General features: G+C 40.4%; 2 protein-coding genes across 3 annotated transcripts in view; one reads left to right on the forward strand and one right to left on the reverse strand.

Moving 5' to 3' along the window:
- The window catches only part of rcl1 (RNA terminal phosphate cyclase-like 1), a 20,474-nt gene extending 12,765 nt beyond the window's left edge, over nt 1–7,709 (reverse strand). The window contains exons 1-7 of one of the 2 annotated variants that reach the window (XM_061800052.1): nt 7,612–7,709; nt 7,100–7,332; nt 6,632–6,703; nt 5,805–5,980; nt 3,401–3,475; nt 3,180–3,304; nt 2,296–2,421 (exon numbers count right to left, since the gene is read on the reverse strand). In XM_061800052.1, the coding sequence (XP_061656036.1) occupies nt 2,296–2,421; nt 3,180–3,304; nt 3,401–3,475; nt 5,805–5,980; nt 6,632–6,703; nt 7,100–7,332; nt 7,612–7,679 (875 nt within the window). In that variant the 5' untranslated portion in view covers nt 7,680–7,709. Of the gene's footprint in view, nt 1–2,295; nt 2,422–3,179; nt 3,305–3,400; nt 3,476–5,804; nt 5,981–6,213; nt 6,315–6,631; nt 6,704–7,099; nt 7,333–7,611 lie in introns of those variants that run through there. The other variant, XM_061800053.1, reaches the window with a different exon arrangement.
- Nucleotides 7,708–16,921, forward strand: ak3 (adenylate kinase 3). The gene is made up of 5 exons (XM_061800056.1): nt 7,708–7,989; nt 10,593–10,712; nt 11,605–11,777; nt 12,851–12,969; nt 16,227–16,921. Exons 1-5 carry the CDS (start codon nt 7,731–7,733, stop codon nt 16,336–16,338), a joined length of 783 nt encoding a protein of 260 aa, XP_061656040.1. The 5' UTR covers nt 7,708–7,730; the 3' UTR covers nt 16,339–16,921.
- Nucleotides 16,922–20,877: the final 3,956 nt, after the last annotated feature.

A 20,877-nucleotide genomic window follows, 5' to 3' on the forward strand; every position in this document is an offset into this window, starting at 1 on the left:
CGGTCCATATCATCATCAAAAGGTTCAGAGAATCTGGAGAAATCACTGCATGTAAGTGGCAAGGCTGAAAACCAACATTGAATGCCGGTGCACTGCATCAAAAACCAACATCAATGTGTAAAGGACATCACCACATGGGCTCAGGAACACTTCAGAAAACCAATGTCAGTAAATACAGTTTGGCGCTACATGCATAAGTGCAACTTGAAACTCTACTATGCAAAACAAAAGCCATTTATCAATAACACCCTGAAACACCGCCGGCTTCTCTGGGCCCGAGCTCATCTAAGATGGACAGATGCAAAGTGGAAAAGTGTTCTGTGGTCCGACGAGTCTGCATTTCAAATAGTTTTTGGAAATTGTGGACATCGTGTCCTCCGGGCCAAAGAGGAAAAGAACCATCCGGACTGTTATGGACGCAAAGTTCAAAAGCCAGAATCTGTGATGGTATGGGGTTGTGTTAGTGCCAATGGCATGGTTAACTTACACATCTGTGAAGGTACCATTAATGCTGAAAGGTACATACAGGTTTTGGAGAAACATATGCTGCCATCGAAGCAATGTCTTTTTCATGGACTTATTTCAGCAAGACAATGCCAAACCACATTCTGCATGTGTTACATCAGTGTGGCTTCGTAGTAAAAGAGTGCGGGTACTAGACTGGCCTGGAGTCCAGACCTGTCTCCCATTGAAAATGTGTGGCGCATTATGAAGCGTAAAATACGACAATGGAGACCCCGGACTGTTGAACAGCTGAAGCTGTACATCAAGCAAGAATGGGAAAGAAAGCCACCTGCAAAGCTTCAACAATTAGTGTCCTCGGTTCCCAAACGTTTATTGAATGTTGTTAAAAGAAAAGGTGATGTAACACAGTGGTAAACATGACCCTGTCCCAGCTTTTTTTAACGTGTTGCAGCCATAAAATTCTAAGTTAATGATTATTTGCTAAGAACAATAAAGTTTATCAGTTTTAACATTAAATATCTTGTCTTTGTAGTGTATTCAAATAAATATAGGTTGAACATAATTTGCAAATCATTGTATTGTTTTTATTTGTTTAACACAATGTCCCAACTTCATTGGAATTGGGGTTGTACAAGATGGCAGGTCTGAGTGTGTTGTAGCACATCCTACTGGCAGAGTTCGTAAATTACAGGTTTTTTAAAATTATTATTAGCTATGCAACAAAATGAATAAATTGTTGACCGAAACTGAAAATGAAGAACCCAAGGCCAAAAACCAAAACACTGGGGGGAAAAAAAATCATCAAACTTTACTGTTTTTGTATCCACTTTTCATAGAAAAACAAACAAAAAAACAACAACGTGCTTTACATTATTAATTTCCCGTACCACTTATCCTCACTAGGGTTGCGGGCGTGCTGGAGCCTATCCCAGCTGACTCCGAAAGGCGGGGTAAACACTGAACTTCTCGCCAACCAATCGCAGGGCACATATAAACAAACAACCATTCACACCCACAATCACAACTACGGGCAATTTAGTCAATCAACCTACCATGCATGTTTTAGGATGTGGGAGGAAACCAGAGTACCCGGAGAAAACCCACACAGGCACGGGGAGAACAAGCAAACTCCACACAGGTGAGGCAGATGTGCTAACAGGTTGTCCACTGCTTTACATTAATTAAAATGTAAACATGAATGAAACCTGCCAATTATTATTAAAATTGCATTTATGGATAGGACTCCTGAGCTGCCAACCTATAGAAATTCACTTCCAGAACAAGTTGTCTGAATTTCGACATGTTTAATAAACCTATCACAAGGAGATTACCGCAGGACAGTTACTGCCGTATATTATGCAAAAGTTTTAAAATAATTCTGCAGACTGTTCAATTCCACAACAGTAGCGTTCCTCTATTCTAACTGTTAATAAATGATGGCTTCAATATTTGTTAATTTAAATGTATTTATTGCATCAACCTTGCAATGGTGAACGCATTTGCAGTCAAATGTCTATACCTTACATGCTTGTCGTACATTACAAATATTTATTGATGATAATATACTTTTAACCTGCCACCAGTCTCAGATGACGTATGCAGTGACATACTAATTAATTGCCGGTGCAGATGACATCCTTCACTCACGCAGTAGTAGTCAGAATTACAGTAAATGTATGAAAAATGATTCTATGCCACAGCAAGTGAATAGGTCTTCTTGCGCCACTGCATAAAGTATTCCAGTGAGCGCCATCTAAACATTGTCCTAAACCGAAGACCCCCTGGACTGCCATTATACACAAGGCAATGCAGTTGTGTGGAGATACTCACTTGCCAGAGTTGGCGCCCTTCATGTGGTCTGTGTGGATGTAGATGTCTGGAATGAACTGGTTCAAGACGGCACGTGCCGACTCCACAATCCTGTTGCCCATCTGAGGGGAAACTCTCACTGAATATCTGCATTTAGACCGTCAAGGCTGAAAGCAATAAATAGTGGTTGTGTGTGATCGTGTGCAGTGTTTTCCCAACCTTTATTGAGCCAAGACATATTTTACATTCAAAATTTTTCATAGCACACCAAACAACTATGTCACAAATGTCCATAAATCGTGAAATGATTATCTTGTCTCAATGTATTTAAATGTGCTTTGTGAGTGTGTGCCATGACTTATTCTGTTGTATGTACCAGGTGGGTATCAGGAATTATCTACCTTCTGTTATGTTAGTGGAAGAGCATTTAATTACTCTGCCTGTCACCATAAGTCACTGTCATACATAGATAAGAAGTAAATACTATAATGATTATTTTTTTTTTGGACCAATTAAGTGAAATTACAGTATATAATTTCCCACAAAACACTAAGGTGCCAGGGCACAGTGGTTGTTAATCACTGATGTAGTGTTAACACATCTGCCTCACAATTCTGATGTTCTGTGTTTGAATCAGTGCTCCAGCCTTCCTGTGTGGAGTTTGCAAGTTCTCCCTACGCTTGCGGGAGTTTTCTCCAGACACTCCAGCTTCTTCCCACATTCCGAAAAAAAAGCATGTGAAATTCTTTTAAATCTCCAAATTGTCCATCTCTGTGAATGAGTGCGTGAATAGTTGTGTGTCTATATCTATTCTGCGGGAAAAAGACTATACACACTTTGCTAAGTGTCAAGTGTCCACAGAGCTAAAATGCACAAGTCCTAGAGTAAGAGGATTTGAAGGATACGCTACTCCTCGGATTCTCTTAATCTTTCCGGAATCTGTAAACTGCACAGGCCTAATGGTCTTGCAGACGGGACACGTGAAGACAACCTCACCTCCTCCATTAGGTGCCATTCCCCTCTTCATCACCTGAGGGCAAATTAAAAAAATATATATATATTTTTAAAAGTCAGCATTGATTTCAAGTTTTTGAATTTGATTGCATAATATGATTTTACATGTCACCTTAAGGTCAAAGCCTTCACCATCAATGCCAAACTTCTTCATTAAAGGAAGAGCTGTGGACTTCAGCAGATCAACCTAAAGGGGCAACAAGCATAGATAGGCTTGGTTCATTGTTGCCATGACAACATCCATCTGTCACTACCTCCCTCCTTACCTGTGGGGATTTTACACACTTTTTGAACATTGAAAAGAAAAAAGGAAGCAGCATATGTTACTGGATTGCTTCTGTTTTCGCCATAGCAACAAAGCCAACGTATCCAGTGAAATCCTCCCATGTAATCATTGCCGCCACTCCCCAGGGAAACTTTTAGGCTTTACATCAGTGGTCCCCAAACTACGCCTTGCGATTGTCACACTTTTTCTGTTACAAACTGACCCTGGCCCCCCATCAGAGTGGGGAAAGGTTATGTGGCCCTCACAGGAAAAAGTTTGGGGACTCCTGCTTTACACGATCAGGATTTTTGGGGCCAATCACCCATCAGCAAGTTAAAAAAAAAAAATCCGATAACCGATCACTGACCCGATCACAAGATGGGTCTATTTAAATAACTTGTTCATTTACTGTATTGCCTTGAGTACTGTATACTGAGTATCTTCAAAAGTATTGTCTAGTCAGGTCCTGTATTCTAATCAGTAAGGTCAATCCAACATTACAACATGACAGAAATAATGGGTGCTAACTTACTGTAATTAAATTACGTTATTGTAATTAAATTACTTCACGTCAGATATTTTCAGTACTACGTCAAAAGACACCCGACAAGGCTAAAAATAAACTAGCTTTCTGATTCAAATATACTGTGCACGATGGCGATGCGGAGTAAATGTCTTTTGTGGAGCCGATCAATGATCGGCGAATTATGACAAAGCCGATCAGCATAAAATGCTGATTATCAGCTGATGCCGATCAAGCCGTTTAGATCGGTGTAAAGTCTAGAACATTTGATGGGCCTGTTCTAAATAAATGCCTTACGGCCAGAGGTGGGTAGAGTAGCCAGATATTGTACTCAAGTAAGAGTACTCTTACTTTAGAATATGACTCAAGTAAAAAGTAGTCCTCCAAATATTTACTCGAGTACGAAAGTACTCAGTGAAAAACTATGAGAGTAGTTCGTGCGTAACTTCTGAGTTATAAAAAAATAATATATGGGGGTCCTCACACACCTGCCACCATTTACATTTTTAAGTGCCCCAAACCAAAAACACATCCATTGGGCCTTACAGAAACATTACTTTATTTATTCACTTAAAGCTATTTGCTGGCCACTTATTGATAGTTGTGTGTGTGTGTGTGTGTGTGAGCAGCATGGCACGCATCCCCAAAGAAGCATGCTTTACAGTGATTTATGACCATAAAACAGGGCCAATGATGCCAGATGCACAACCAAAACAACAGCAAAAAGATCTGCAACTTACAGCAAGGTGTTTTCTCAAGCAAGAAGTGCAATGCAATATCCTAGTTTGGGCTGTCACAATTTTAGACTACATTGCATGACAAAGCTGTTGTTTTTCAGTCTGTAAAGTAAAACTTCCACAGCTGTTTTTTTCAACCCCAAAATGAGTGACTTCGATTAGCCCGCTAAGGGTTTGTGTGCGGTCATGTGACTGTCTTGTGCCATCTGATTGGTGAATTGGAGTCAAATGACACTCATGATCACGTTGGATTGGCGGAAAAGCGGCCTATGCGGGAAGCCGAAGATAAAGTTTTAAAATAGATTGTGCACGCAATAATGCATATATAAAAGTAGCGAGTGGCATGTTGATCATTGTAACAGAGTAAAAGTATCGATTCTTCTTCACATAAAGACTCAAGTAAAAGTAAAACATATGGTGCATTCAAACTACTCTGACAAGTACAATTTATCCAAAATGTTACTTGAGTAAATGTAGCGTGTTACTACCCAGCTCTGCTTATCTCAAGTACCGCAAACCAGACACCCCCATGAGCCAAGTTGTGGTGGCCCCGTCAGAACCGTTACTGGCCCCGTATACTCATGACATTTCTTAACTGAATCGACATCAAAACGTTTTAATCAAAATCGAATCGAAATTGAAAATTTATTGAATTGCGAACTAAAATAAAAAAAAACATTCAAAATCTAATTGAATCATACGGTTCTTAACAATTCCCAGTCAGCCCTACTACTATAGAAGATATTAAAAAAAAATAAAAAAATAAAAAATTTTAAAACATATATATTTATATATATATATATATATATATACATGACTATAAAAAAGGTTTCCTGCCTAACAAACGGGTTAAGGCCTCTTTATACTCGTGCGGGCGGCAACCGCGCTGAGGTCACCCTGAATGGCCAGGTACTTTCCAATCTGAACTGATTTCAGAGGCTGAGTATGAGAGAACAGTTGGCTGCAATAAAAGACAAGTGTGTTATCTCACTGTGGGGTCTGTGGGGTCATTGGTGATGCCTCGCAGGATGGCTTTCAGTGGTGTCTTCATGAAGGGAGCCAGCATGAGCAGGGCCTCCAGGTAGTAACCTATGGAGCGCTGCAGACTACAGTCATGCTCTATAGATCCCCCATAAAGTAAGCCGGGCTGGTAGAATAACACAGTGCCTTGAAAACAAAGACATGGACATCATCAATGAGTAAAGAAATACAGGCCCCCCCCCTCTCCCCGGCCCCCAAAAAATACAAAATTCAACAAATTACTTTATTTTTTTAAATTTAAACAATTTTTGGCCATGTGTTAATTGCAGGACAATGACATCCATCCCTTTTTTCTATCAGGATTTTCTCATCAGGATTGCAGGACACCCTGGATTAAAATGAACCACCAAAATACATGCCTTAGCTGGTCCATATCATCGCTGTCGCGCAGAATCCTCACCCCTTTAATATACTTTTCGAGGGTGGCAGGGGGCTAATGCAAGGCAATTCCAGGCAATGTCTTGAATAGAGACAATATGGCATCCATAAACCATGTGACGTGGATTTAACCAATACAGAAAACAGTGAAGTGAGTTCAGAGTGCCCAGACTTTCTTCTCTATGGTTTTGGTGTAAGCAGGGTTAAGTCAGTGGGGACACGCTATAAACTATGGAAGACTTTTAAATACAAATCATCCTAACATATTTCAAATATTTGATAACAATTGATCAAACTGTTTTAACTTGCGAAAATAAAGCATAGCCTCATCCAGTTCAAATTCCAGGAATAGCACATTCTGTAGTCAAAAATAAAATAAAACAAATCACAAAAATTCACCTGTTTGATTTATTTCTATTCTGCTGCCGTTGGTCACTTTGTCCAGCAGTCTGATGAAGCTGGCTTCAAAATCTGGAGAATACACAAAACACTCATGAAATACAACTGAAATGTTCAGGTACTTTAAATAAGTTGTAAGAAAGGTTTTTTTTTTTTTTTTTTTTTTTTAAAGGCGTGACTATGAAGTTTTCACATACCATAAGACATGCGCATGTAACGCTACTGACGTCGTTTGAAATTAAGTTTTAAAAAAAAATCTCACTGTAACGCCTTGCAATTGTAAAATTTTAATACAATTCAATAGTAATAAATATCCATGTTTATGACACCTAAAATAGAGTCCTAGCCCCTTATGTTCTCCTCCTCAGTCACCGTCACCAAACTCACTCCCAACTGCGTAGCAGCTAGCTCGTTAGCATGAAAGCTAACTGCGACGCCACATGAATTTTGGCTGCCCAACTTCCTCACCTCGGAGCCCCGGGTTGTCATCTTTGGACCTTATATTCCGAATTTTAACCCTCTTCCCGCTCAGCGTGGACAAAACGAGGCGCTGCCTGAAGAAGTTGCAGCCGTCGTAGGCGAGCCCGTGACTTGCCATGACGATGATGATGTTGTTATTGTGGCTCGCCCGCTTTTCCCGCTTGGCTCGAGTGAGTGGAAATCCACGTGTGTTTTTCCAGGAAGACGCTGACGGTGGGAGGCTACGGAAAATCACGAAGGACAAAAATGATTTGTTTGTGCGAATACACTTCCGGCCTGCAGGGAGCGTTGTGTCACCAAAAAAAAACATGCTCGCCAACGACAAACTAATCTTTTATCCTCCTTCATCATGGGGAATTAGGTAAATTAAAATGGACTCCCTGTTTGTTATTTAAAACCATGTATTATGCGAATTTCATCATTCGAACTTATATTAAATCAGCCAAAATTGTAACAAATAAATGGCTGGCGATATGTAAATAATATGAAAAAACGTCCACCTCTGAAATAAAATGACATAACTGCTCCAGTAATCATTTTCCGTAAAGAAAAGATCCTCCTTCCTCATCAGGTTACCCCAAAGGAAATACGTCCAGCCTCCCAGCCACCCCCAATCTCGATGACGTCACTCACTTGCTTTGCCATCAGTGCGACTCTTCGCTTCACCGAGCATCCAAGGAGGACTTTTATCCGACTTCTGCAAGTGAAAACTCCACGCGACATTCGCGATATGGTTCTCAAGAGGATTTTTCGTGCAGTCATCATGGGACCCCCAGGCTCCGGAAAAGGGACGGTGTCTGGGCGAATAAGCAAAAGTTTTGGACTCAAACACATCTCCAGTGGGGATATTTTGAGGGGCAACATCAACGCTAAAACGGGTAAGCTTAAACCTGATGCACGAATGGAATAGGAAACCTTAACACCATTACTTTGTGTACACACGAATAGGGTGTGTTTGGGTGACTGCGTTGATAAGACCACCACTCCTTGCTAATCTGCAACATACACCGTGACTAGTAATCAAACTGGTTTGCACTTTGCAGCCTCTTATGCTACTGGGAGTCGTTTCATGTTTGCACTGGAAACACTTGGTCTCACATGGCTTGACTGAACTTTGGAAGAAGGCCTCCTCAGTATCACCTTGACGAAATGATTAAAAGAGTTGTAAAGATAAGGAAGATAGTGCACGTGACCTTAGTGAGCGCTACAGAAAATAAATGAATGGATGATGTTTAATCGGGGCACTCGTGTGTGACCTAGTGGTTTGCACTATTGCTTCACAGTTCTGAGGTTTGTGGTTCGAATCTCGGCTCCAGCCTTCTTGTATGTTCTCCCCATGCCTGCATGGGTTTTCTCAGGGTACTCCGGCTTCCTCCTACATTCTAAAAACGTTCATGTTAAGTTCATGAAAGACTATAAATTGAATGTCAGTGGGAATGCCTGTTTGTCTCTCTGTGGCCTGCAATAGACTGTGACCAGCCCAGAGAGTGTCCCACCTCTCACCCAAGGTCACCTGGGAGAGGCTCCAGATCACCTGATACCCTAATAAGGGCAAGTTCTATAGAAAATGGATGGTTAATAAGATGCTGTGTTTGTGCTTTCTTAACACCTTATTTTTCAACTACTGTTCAATGCCTTCATACAAGAGATCACCAACTAACTACCAGTGTTTAAATTATTTAGGCATAATGAGTATCCATCCATCCATTTTCGATAGCACTTGTCCTTTTTATGGTTGAATGAGCTGGGGCCTATCCTATCTGACTTTTGGTGAGAGAAGCGGGGAACACCCTGGGCTGTTCGCCAGCCAATCGTGGGGCAGATATACAGTATAACCATTCACACTAACCTATCCTCATATGGACAATTTAAGGGTCCTCAATAAAACTAACCTGCTTGTTTTTGGAATGTGGGAGGAAGGTGGAGTACATGGACAAAACTCACCCAAGAGAAAAATAGAACATGTTAACTCCACATGGGAAGGGGAAAGTCAAAATTCAAGCCCTGAACTTTAGAACTGTGAGGCAGATGTGCTAACCCCTAGTCCACCATGTTGCCAGGCATGTGGAAATTATAGTGTAAAAACTGATTGTTCTGTCAGTAGTGCGGCAAGGTCATTCAGGAAATTCCTGTCCTTCTCTGGTATAAATAAGCCTTCTGATCCAAAAACAAAGTATAGTGGATAAGGAACTCTATTGTGTTGACCTTAAAAAGATTGTGTCTGTATATTGTATGATAGTATCCATCCATCCATTTTCTGAGCCGCTTATCCTCACAAGGGTCGCGGGAGTGCTGGAGCCCATCGCAGCTATTATTGGCCAGGAGGCAGGGTCCACCCTGAACTGGTTGCCAGCCAATCGCAGGGCACATATAAACAAACAACCATTCGCACTCACATTCTCACCTAGGGGCAATTTAGAGACTTCAATTAACCTATCATGCTTGTTTTTGGGATGTGGGAGAAAACCGGAGTGCCCGGAGAAAACCCACGCAGGCACGGGGAGAACATGCAAACTCCACACAGGCGGGGCCGGGAATTGAACCCCGGTCTTCAGAACTGTGAGGCAGACACTCTAACCAGTCGTCCACCCTTCCACCAATGTATGATAGTGTATAATACATTTTTGCAGCTGCAGATAGCAGTGGTCTATACCTATAAATACAGAACATTCTCATTTCATGATTCGTTATTTGGCATGGCAATGTTAAATTACGTTTTTAAAAGGTTTAGGGCTGTCTCACAGTCAAGAGGTTCGGGGTTTGAATCTCAGCTCAGGCCCTCCTGTGTGGAGTTTCATCTGGGTACTCCAGCTTCCCAGTGGTCCGTTGTTTTGCCCTGTTTTATTGGTTTGTTTGTTCGGTAATCGCCCCTAGTCAATTTTGATTGTCCTGTAATGTGTGCATAAATGTTCAATAAAAACAAGACTCTAAATTGAACTGTCAAGGGTCATACAAACAAAATAGCTACGTTATGTGCGTGCTGTGGCAGCAAACTGACCTTGTGGTTAGTACGTCTACCTCACAGTCAAGGATTTGAATCTCAGCTCTGACTTTCCTGTGTGGAGTTTGCATGTTTTCATCATGCTTGTGTGAATTTTCTGTAGGTGCTCTCGGCTACCTCCCACACTCCAAAAACATGCATGTGACTTTCGTTGAAGACTAGCTAGTCTAAATTGTCCATAGGTGTGAATTAGAGTGCAATGTTTTTTTTTTGTTTATATGTCCTTGTCTGCAATTGACTGGTGACCAATCCAGGGTGTACCCCACCTCTTGCCTACAGTGAGCTGGGATTGGCTACAGTTCACCCGCGACACTGAAAAGGACAAAACACTCTAGAAAACGGATGGATCAATCTCTCAAGTTAAATCCATGTTGATTCAAGTCATTTTGTCCTAATGTTACTTAACCCTAAGAAAATAAGAAAAGTACATTTTACACAAGTACATCATCTTTTTCCCTCCTTCCTGTTTCTTTGTGTCAGAATTGGGACTACTGCTTAAATCAAGTATTGATCAAGGTCAGCTGGTGCCCGATCATGTCATGTCTCGCCTCATCCTCAGGGACCTGCGAGCGATCGAGCAGAGCAGCTGGCTGCTTGACGGTAAGGAATGACGCATTGGTTGGCCAGGTACTTTCCTGAAGGTAGGAAGTACTGTTTTGAGTGACGTTTGCTGGGCATATTTTTTAAGAACCCCCCATACCAGTTTAGAGCATGTCTGGATAAAAAATTTGGCTAAAGAAAGTCATCAACTTTTTGTCATTTGAATCGCAATGAAACCGTTCACCCCTGACCCAGAATTATAATGGCAGAGGCCTTTCTGTCTTTTCCTCATGCCTTACGCCATTCTCTATTAACCAGGAAGTATCCCACTTACTAACAAAAGGAAAAACCTCAAATTCAGCACCTTTTTTTGAGTCATAAAACTCTTCCTCTTGCCCCAGAATTATATATATTTTTTAAATGTACGGCCCTGCTATATTATGAACATATCATTACCCAGAAAGTTGCCGCCTAACATACGAAATTACAAACATGAATGGAGATTTATTTTATTTTTTTTATATATTACACCTTTCTGCATTAACCAGGAAGTTGCCTTCTAACTGACAAATGGACAAGCACAAATTCAGAACTTTTTTTGAGCTATGACACAACCATTTCTCCTGCCCCAGGATAAAAAATAAATAAATGTTGCGGTCCTGGTATCTTATTTCAGCCTCAATGAATCAGGAAGATGCTTGCTGACAAATGGGAAAACAAATTTTGCACTTTTTTGAGTCAACCATTCATATCACCCCTTAAAAAAATGGTACAGTTCTGCTGTTTTATGTTATCCACCGCAAACCAGGAAGTTGTCTACTCACATGCGAACTAAATGGTCAGACAAACATGATACGGCACTGCACCACAGAAAAAACTATATTTTGAACTATTATTTGTTTTTCCTCACATTTAACCTTTTTTTTTTATGTTTGACTCATCTCGCCTCCAGGATTCCCTCGAACCGTCACCCAAGCAGACTCTCTGGATCAAGTCTACAGTGTGGACACAGTCATCAACCTCAATGTACCTTTCCACACCATTAAACAGAGACTGTCCTCTCGCTGGACTCACCTTCACAGCGGGAGAGTATACAACATTGACTTCAACCCGCCTAAAGAGCCTGTAAATGCATCCCTTATTATCACTGTTATCACTTTTGTGTCTAGATATTTTGGCGCTGGGAACCTGTTACCAATAATGTAGCTTTTCATTAAATTAGGCCTCCATTGGAGAAGTGGAAACTGGAATGACAGATCTCCACTAAGGGTGAACATTCTTAATTTGGATCATCACCTTCGTAGATACTCACCTCTTGCATATGCTGGAATATTCTCATTACAGTAATATTCATACATTATTCTCTGAAAAACTAAGAAAAAACAATGGGGAAAAACTGATCCTGTGCTATTGTGGGTGGGTGGGGGGGAATCCTAGAATGTTATTTTCCTTAGCACAAGCCTCACCCCTCAACAAACCATGCAAATTGGTTAAATAGATTGGCCATAATTCTGCAAACCATCAAACAAACAAATGACAATACTAGTAATAATGACTCTGTAATGCAATTTCTCAATAAATGAATGCTGAAGAGTTTAAGTTTCATGAGAATGAGTAGTTTTTGCACAATTATGTTAACAAGCAAACCAACAAATGACAGTAACCAGGGAATGCAATTGTACTGCGCCGTGATGGAATAAAAGCAGACGCTGAAATGCAATTTGAATTACGAGCTGATCACAAGCTGATGGAAAGTTTAGTGAGTATTTTGTCATGGTGTAGTAATAAAATAAAAGAATGAAAAGAATCTCCATTGAGGAGGTGTTATTTAAAAAAAAAAAAAAAAAAAAGGTAACCAAGTTTCTGGGTCTTGTATTCCATGGCTTGCTGGGAGTTTGCAATAGAACAAAGGCATTGCTAGTAGTTAACATCTTTGTGCTATCTGCATGGTGAGTGGCTCTATTGTGATTTGCTTACACTCAATTTTGTGCACTTATTTAGTGGTGCAAAGGTTAAAAGAAGTCAATCGTATTGTCTGTTTTTCGGTACTTTGGAATGAGGTATGAATATACTTAGTTCTAATGATCCATATTGACTTTGTTTTTTTTGTTTTTTAGAGTAACTAGATCATCCAACCAACCAACCACTCATTCAATCAATCAATCAATGCATTCAACCTTCAATCACATGTTATTCAGGGTCGTGACGATATCACAGGGGAGCTTCTGGTGCAGAGGGACGATGATACGCCAGATACGGTCACGAGAAGACTGAAAGCCTACGAAACCCAGACGGAGCCAGTCTTAGAGTACTACAGGTAGAACTGTACACCTCATACTTAGTAAACGTCTACAAAGTGTATGAGTAAACAGCTACACTCTAAAATGTTAATACTGTACATTTTCATTTTCTATATACAGGGGGCGGGGGCACGATGGATGACTGGTTAGCACATGTGCCTCCATTTTCCGTACCACTTATCCTCACAAGGGATGTGGGCGTGCTGTAGCGTATCCCAGCTGACTCTGGGCGAGAGGCGGGGGACACCCAGAACTGGTGGCCAGCCAATCAGAGGGCACATACAAACAAACGCCCGTTCGTACTCACATTCACAACTACGGGCAATTTAGAGTTTTCAATTAACCTACCATGCATGATTTTGGGATGTGGGAGGAAACGGGAGTACCCGGAGAAAACCCATACAACAATAGAAGGCCGTATTTGAACCCGGGTCCTCAGAACCATGAAGCAGGTGTGCTAACCAGTCGTCTACTGCCATATAAAGTATATAGTGTGTGTGTGTGTGTGTATGTGTATATATATATATCCACACTCATACAGTGATTGTCATTAATGAAAGATCCTGGTAGACACTGTATATCTCAAACTGTAGACAGACATCAGAAAACATACCCCCCCACACAAAGATGAAAGTATAAATTCTTTAGCAGATGTCGTGATGCTTTTTATTTCAAATTTATTTTTGAGGTGTTGCATGTCAGTCCAGCTATTACATCACTTGTCAGTTTGCATCTCTGCACAGAGAAATACATGAGTTAAAATGGGAAGATGATTGCCTGTATTACTACTTACAACCTCTCACTACAGCACAATGTGTGTAAAAGCTCACATTTATGCTCCTTCCTGCACATTCCTCACAAGTGTTTCTTTCACCAAAGGATTGCCTCAGAGCCACATTCCTAGAGGCTGTTGGAAGCAGATTTGACCTTTTATCAAGACCCAAAAATGTTTAACATTTTTAAAATTTTAAGAAACAATTTGTTTTAACAACACAAGTTGTGTGAAGTTGAAGACTCACTTTCAGAATACATGCATCATCATCTATGGTGGACTGTTAAGACAGTAAATCATTGCTCTGAGTCAAACCACATGGAGGAATAAGACTTTAATGTTTTAGCATGACTATGTATCAGTAAACAAGAGTGAGGTCCATAAAGGCATGCTTGGATGAGTTTGGTGTGTGTGAACTTTAGACATCTGACCATATATTTTCTTCTACAAATCCCCACCTGTCCCAATAGTTTTGTCAATGTAGTGCAGTTGAACCTCAGCAGTCAAATTTGTCAGTCTCTGGTTTATTCGGCTTTGACAACAAATTCTCCCAAAGGAAATAGTTGTAATAAAAAGAATCAGTTCCACGGTAAAACTGTGGCCATCATAACACCTACCGATTTTCTGCATAAATATTCGTCATTTTAAGGTAAATCCCATTGATGGGGTTTTCAATTGATAACAGCATTAAGCTGGCGATTTCTAAAACGATCATGCTCGTCTTGTATTTAAATAATTTAAATAAGTAATTATTTTTGTTGCATGTTTGTTGGATGTCACCAAACTGTTTCTGCTTCCTGAGCATGCAAAAGCATGCTCAGAGTGTGTGTGTATGTATGTATGTGTGTGTGTGTCAAGCACGCACAAACTGTGTGTCTCTTTCAGTCATTTATATTGTACCGGTACTTAAAAATACCCCGAAAAAGTACATTGATTAAAATAAAACTGTTCAATTTGGCAAGATCTTTGTACCCTTTAAAATGTCAAATGAATAAAACCGATCTTTTTCAGCCGATCTCGATCAGCCGAAAAATCACGTGATCAAAAATTGGGGTCGATCACGTGGGATTTTTAAATTATTATTTTTTTATAGTGGCTTCTGTAGTTCAAGGCAAGTCCCCATTGACATGCAGTGCTTACACTAACAGCACAGCTGCAAACAGATAGGGGTGTTACTCTAAATTGTTTGTTTGAAATGTAAATGTATTGAGAATCGTGTTTACCGTTATTTCTCGTGTATAATGCACACCCATGTATATTACGCACCCCCAAAGTTGACCTAAAAATTCTGGAAAACCCTTCCACCTATGTATAATGGATTTTTCCAATGCATGATTTTGCTTCTACCCATATGATTAAACATTAAGTATTATCTGTATTTTGTTAGATTTATTAAATAATTATTCTGAAGTTAAGCACTTTATTGGAACACGTAATACTTTAGTTTTATTTACGCGCTCTCATTGCCCTACTTTTATTTAGTAAATGAGAAAACACACAGTTGTGCTCATATGTTTGATGACACCCAGGCAGAATTTGTAAGATGGGTAAAATTCTTTTAAGAAAACATGAAGGGCCAGGCAAAACACCATTTTATTTTAAAGGGATTCAAATTAAACTGTCAAGCATTTCAGAAAAGCATTATCATTAAACAAAACATATATAAAGAAACTAATGATGGTGGTTGTTCAGTCATCAGTCGTATTTAAAAATAAATAAATAAATAAATATTTCACAAATTCTGGCTGGGTATGTAAACTTATGAGCACAACTGTACATACAGTGGGTACAGTTTTCAGACCTCCTTAAATTTTTCACTCTTTGTTATATTGCAGCCATTTAAAATCATTTAAGTTCATTTTTTTCCTCAATGTACACACAGCACCCCATATTGACAGAAAAAAACAATTGTTTACATTTTTGCTGATTTATTAAAAAAGAAAAACTGAAATTCACACAGCCATAAGTATTCAGACCCTTTGCTGTGTTGCTGTGATACTCATATTTAACTCGGGTGCTGTCCATTTCTTCTGATCATCTTTAAAATGATTCTACACCTTCATTAGAGTCCAGCTGTGTTTGATTATACTGATTGGACTTGATTAGGAAAGCCACACCCCTGTCTATATAAGGCTTTACATCTCACAGTGCATGTCAGAGCAAATGAGAATCATGAGGTCAAAGGAACTGCCTGAAGAGCTCAGTCAATATGGGGTGCTGGGTGTACATTAAGGGAAAAAAAATGAACTTAAATGATTTTAGCAAATGGCTGCAATATAACAAAGAGTGATTGGCTGGCGACCAGTTCAGGGTCTACCCTGCCTCTCGCCCAGAGATAGATGGGATAGGCTCCAGCACGCCCGCGACCCTAGTGAGGATGAGCGGAACGGAAGATGAATGACTAACAAAGAGTGAAAGATTTAAGGGGGTCTGAAAATTTTCTGGGTAAAAACTATAGTTTTATAATATTTTTGTTAAACATTTCTTCGGTTTGTGTTTCAGGAGTAAAGGTGTGCTGGAGACCTTCTCTGGCACAGAAACCAACAAGATCTGGCCCCATGTTGAGGCCTTCCTCCACAAAAAACTCTCTGTGCTCAATCAACGAGTTGCATAGCAGAAGAGAAGACTGTACATTGACCAGCAGGCTCTCCATACGGATAGAAATCTGTATTTAATAATACACACACACATTCAGGACCATGTCAATGATGGGACTTATTAGGGCGTTTGAAGTTTGCTCTCATCATTCCACATTGTGCCTTAGACAAATAAGACACATTACAGATGTTTTCCTACATTAATCTGATTAAGACAACACTCCTGGATTATCATAGAGTACAATTAAAGTTTCTTAATGAAATAAAATGTCTGATGTATGTTTTGGTACGAGGACTGTTCCTCATGCAGTACTACCACTATTAGAAGGGACCGTGCAATGGTCTACCATAGTGATCCAGTAAATTCACTTTTTCACTCCAGTGCCTAATGTAGTAACTGTATGTTAACACTTCATGAAGCCTTGGTCATTTTTAAATATTAGCAAAATATAAAAAAATTTCATCAGTTAATATAATTAAAGTGTACACTGTTTAGACGAGACCATTGTCTTGTGCTGTGATCAAGCGCTGCCTGGTAACGGAAATGTGCCTCATGTAATTCCAAGTAATAACGTGAATGAATAAAATCATTAAAATGTGCGAGTATTTCAGTTTGAATCCAAAATAAATGTGTGATGCTAATTGCTTGGTTAACCAATGCGTGCGCATGATGGATGAGACAACCACAGTGATCAGCCCACCAGACATTAGTGTTTATATATATATATATCCATCCATCCATTTTCTGAGCCGCTTCTCCTCACTAGGGTCACGGGCGTGCTGGAGCCTATCCCAGCTGTCATCGGGCAGGAGGCGGGGTACACCCTGAACTGGTAGCCAGCCAATCGCAGGGCACATAGAAACAAACAACCATTCGCACTCACAGTCATGCCTACGGGCAATTTAGAGTCTCCAATTAATGCATGTTTTTTGGGATGTGGGAGGAAACCGGAGTGCCCGGAGAAAACCCACGCAGGCACGGGTAGAACATGCAAACTCCACACAGGCGGGACAAGGGATTGAACCCGGGTCCTCAGAACTGTGAGGCTGACGCTCTAACCAGTCGGTCGCCTATAGTGTGTTATAAGTTAATATTTAATTGTATTTGTTATGTGAGTGACTTGTTATTTTATTAGGAACATAATAATACATAAAATACATTTAAAATGACGTCGGATCGTTTATGGATTATTTACAAAGAAGTAGGAAGAGTTTGAGGACGACAATTATAATTGAAAAGTGAACGTTTTCGTCTTGTACTGCACAATGGAAATTGCAGCATCGAGAGGTCAATGTGTAGCAATGCAGCCGCGCAGCAGTTATACGAATGTAATGGCTCCCTAAATTTGGATGATTTGTTGAGGCATACGGATCAATGCCAAACATTAATTTTCCTCATTAAATTTAGGTGCTAATCCATGTTCATGACGTAACTGTACTTTGTTACTGTACTACTTAGATTTGTAAGTTATCTAATTCATTGACTGAAGTACTTATTTATTGATGACTTTTTACTTTTACTCCACAGATATCTGTGTTTGTCTTTGTCAACAAAGGCTCGTTACTTTTTTCAACCTCCACAGATGACTACATGACGTTAAAAAAGACTTAACCAGTGAAAAGTAAAGTCAAATGTGGAGTTTAAGGCAGGAAAAACAGGTAAAATAGCGACATGGAGGAACGTGAACCAGAAACAGATTCAGAGAGGGAAGATATTCCCCATCAATGGCTTTAGAGAAAAGTATTCTTTTTAAGTATTCGTAAGAGAATTGTTGGAAATTGTTGGCTTGTAATTTTTCAGTTGTTACAATTAGCACATTCAGCAATTTATTTATTAATTATTTTTTTTGGGGTAATCAGTTCACAACATGAGAAAAGCTATGGGAACATGTTTTAATGGCATAAAAGCCTGAGCCAATGCTAGCTTTTTTCTTCAGTATGAGCACTATGTTACTTTTATTTATTTATTTTCATCATGATTTTTACAGCAATAAGTTGCTAAGAACAACAACAACAAGACTTCTAGGCTCAGGGAGCACGGGGAAATCTTCCACACACAAAGATTTCCACTTCTCCAGCACCTGTGGAAGCTGTTGACAGTAATTTGGCGAAGAGGGATAGTTGCTAACCTGTGGAGGTGGGTTGAGGGAGTTTGGGTTCCAAAGGAGACAAACTCAAGAAACATTGGCCACTTCTGAATAATTTCACTGCTGAGTGTGGAAGGGAAGGTGTTTTTGCAGCATCGTCTCTTGGAGGTTGAAAGAGATTTTCTTCAAGACCCCTCGGTCCAGAAGGGTGAGATACCAGGTGCACCCGGCTCCCTGGGCCACACAGGTGTAGTCACGTCACACCACCGTCATTCAGAAGTCCTTGCAAGAGCTTGGTACTTGGCTCACCAAGCAGGTCAGGTCTACCTGGTAGATTTAAATGCCTAGATTCTTATGGCCTCTGCAGGCCTCTATGCAGGCCTAGTAACAACAGTCATGTCCCACTTAAGGAAAACAAGCGGCTATCTGCCCAAGTGGCTGGGGTTGCCTTACCAACGCAGAACTGTATGGAACTAGCAACACCTTGCAGCCACCATTCAGTGGTCTCAAGGAAGAGTTCATGGTGACTCACACCCTCCAGTGTAGAGACTTCGGGGATGCTCAAGTGTCAGCAGCTGGCATCATGGTTCGAAAAGGAAGTAAATAGCATAGAAGGCTGTGCAGGTGGTGGCGGAGTCGCGCCTGAGACGAAAGGCAAGGTGGCCACCATGTTAACCAGCAAAGCTTCCAAACAACCCAGGTCAGTAAAGCTATCACGGGGCAGGAGGCGGGGTACACCCTGAACTGGTTGCCAGCCAATCGCAGGATACATACAAACAAACAACCATTCGTACTCACATTCACACCTACGGGCAATTTAGAGTCTCCATGCATGTTTTTTGGGATGTGGGAGGAAACCGGAGTGCCCGGAGAAAACCCACGCAGGCACGGGGAGAACATGCAAACTCCACACAGGCGGGGCTGGGGATTGAACCCCAGTCCTCAGAACTGTGAGGCTGACGCCCTAACCAGTCGCCCACCGTTCCGCATGCATGCATGCGTGTGTATATGTATATATATATATATATATATATATATATACACATATATATATATATATATATGTATATATATATATATATATATATATATACACATATATATATATATATATATATATACACATATACACACACAATACACATATACACACACACATATATATATATATATATATATATACACATATACACACATATATATACATATATATACATATATGATGATGTTACCACCACCATGCTTCACAGTAGGGATGGTGTTAGCCAGTTGATGAGCAGTCGCTCTTCTTCTCCAGATATGACGCTTGCAATTCAGGCCAAAATGTTCTATTTTGGTTTCATCAGACCAGAGAATTTTGTTTCTGTCATAGCAAAGGGTGTGAATACAGACCCTTTCCCAAAAATTACAATATCATGGAAAAGTTTAGTTATTTCCATACCGCCATTCAAAAAGTTAAACTTTCATAGATTATAGATTCAGGGCTCACAATTTAAACAATTTATTTGTTTATTTTTACATAATTTGGGCTTTCAGCTCATAAAACCCACAAAATTAGGAATTCAAAAAATTTGAATACTGTGAAGAAATCTGCCCAAATTTTGCAGGCCATAAATGTTTTAAACTTAGTGTCACCTCCTAATAATCTACTAAACTCAAAGCACTCGCACAGGTTTCCCCAGGTGTCATTAAATTGCTTCAGTTTGGTTCAATTGTCTCAGTTGGGTTCAATATGGGGAAGACTCCAGACTTGGCAACTGGCCAGAAGACCATTGATGCACTCTATAGGATGAGTAAGCCACAAAGGTTCATAGCTAAGGAGGCTGGGGTTCAGAGAAGCGAACAGAGAAGATTCAAGAATCTAGCAGAGATCCAGAAACAGTGGAATGAGGTGGGAGTCACAGCTTCAAAAAGGGAGATGGGTTACAACTGTCGGGCTTCTCAGGTCAAGCCACTTCTGAGCCTGATCCAATGTGGGAAGCGTCTCAACTGGGCCAAGGAGAAGGACTGGACTATAGGCCAGTGGTCTAAGGTCCTCTTTTTTGATGAAAGTAAAGTGTGCCTTTCTTTTGGGAATTAAGGTCCAACGGTTTGGAGGAACACGGGTGAAGAACAGAACCCAAGCTGCTTGAGGTCCAGTGTGAAATAGCCACAGTCAGTCATGATTTGGGGTGCAATGTCCAGTGCAGGTGTTGGTAAACTCTGCTTTCTTAAATCCAAGGTCACTGCAACAGTCTTGCAGAATGTTTTAGAGGACTTCATGATTCCTTCTGCTGAGGATTTGTATGGAGATGCAGATTTCATCTTCCAGCAGGACCTGGCCCCTGCCCATACTGCCAGAAGCACCAAAACCAGCCAACTCGCTGGATCTAAACCCCATTGAGAATCTATGGGGTATTATCAAGAGGAAAATAAGGGGCAGCAGACCCAAAAACAAAGAAGGAATGACTGCAAGCATCAAGGAAATCT

The sequence above is a fragment of the Phyllopteryx taeniolatus genome, chromosome 15 (assembly GCF_024500385.1).
Source record: "Phyllopteryx taeniolatus isolate TA_2022b chromosome 15, UOR_Ptae_1.2, whole genome shotgun sequence".
Lineage (NCBI taxonomy): Eukaryota > Metazoa > Chordata > Actinopteri > Syngnathiformes > Syngnathidae > Phyllopteryx > Phyllopteryx taeniolatus.

Bases quoted from the DNA above. Each gene is read 5' to 3' on its own strand.
- ak3 (XM_061800056.1), top strand. From the start codon at position 7,731: ATGACGTCACTCACTTGCTTTGCCATCAGTGCGACTCTTCGCTTCACC. The intron at 7,990-10,592 runs GTAAGCTTAAAC...TCTTTGTGTCAG, and splicing joins CAACATCAACGCTAAAACGG to AATTGGGACTACTGCTTAAA. The intron at 10,713-11,604 runs GTAAGGAATGAC...TCTCGCCTCCAG, and splicing joins GAGCAGCTGGCTGCTTGACG to GATTCCCTCGAACCGTCACC.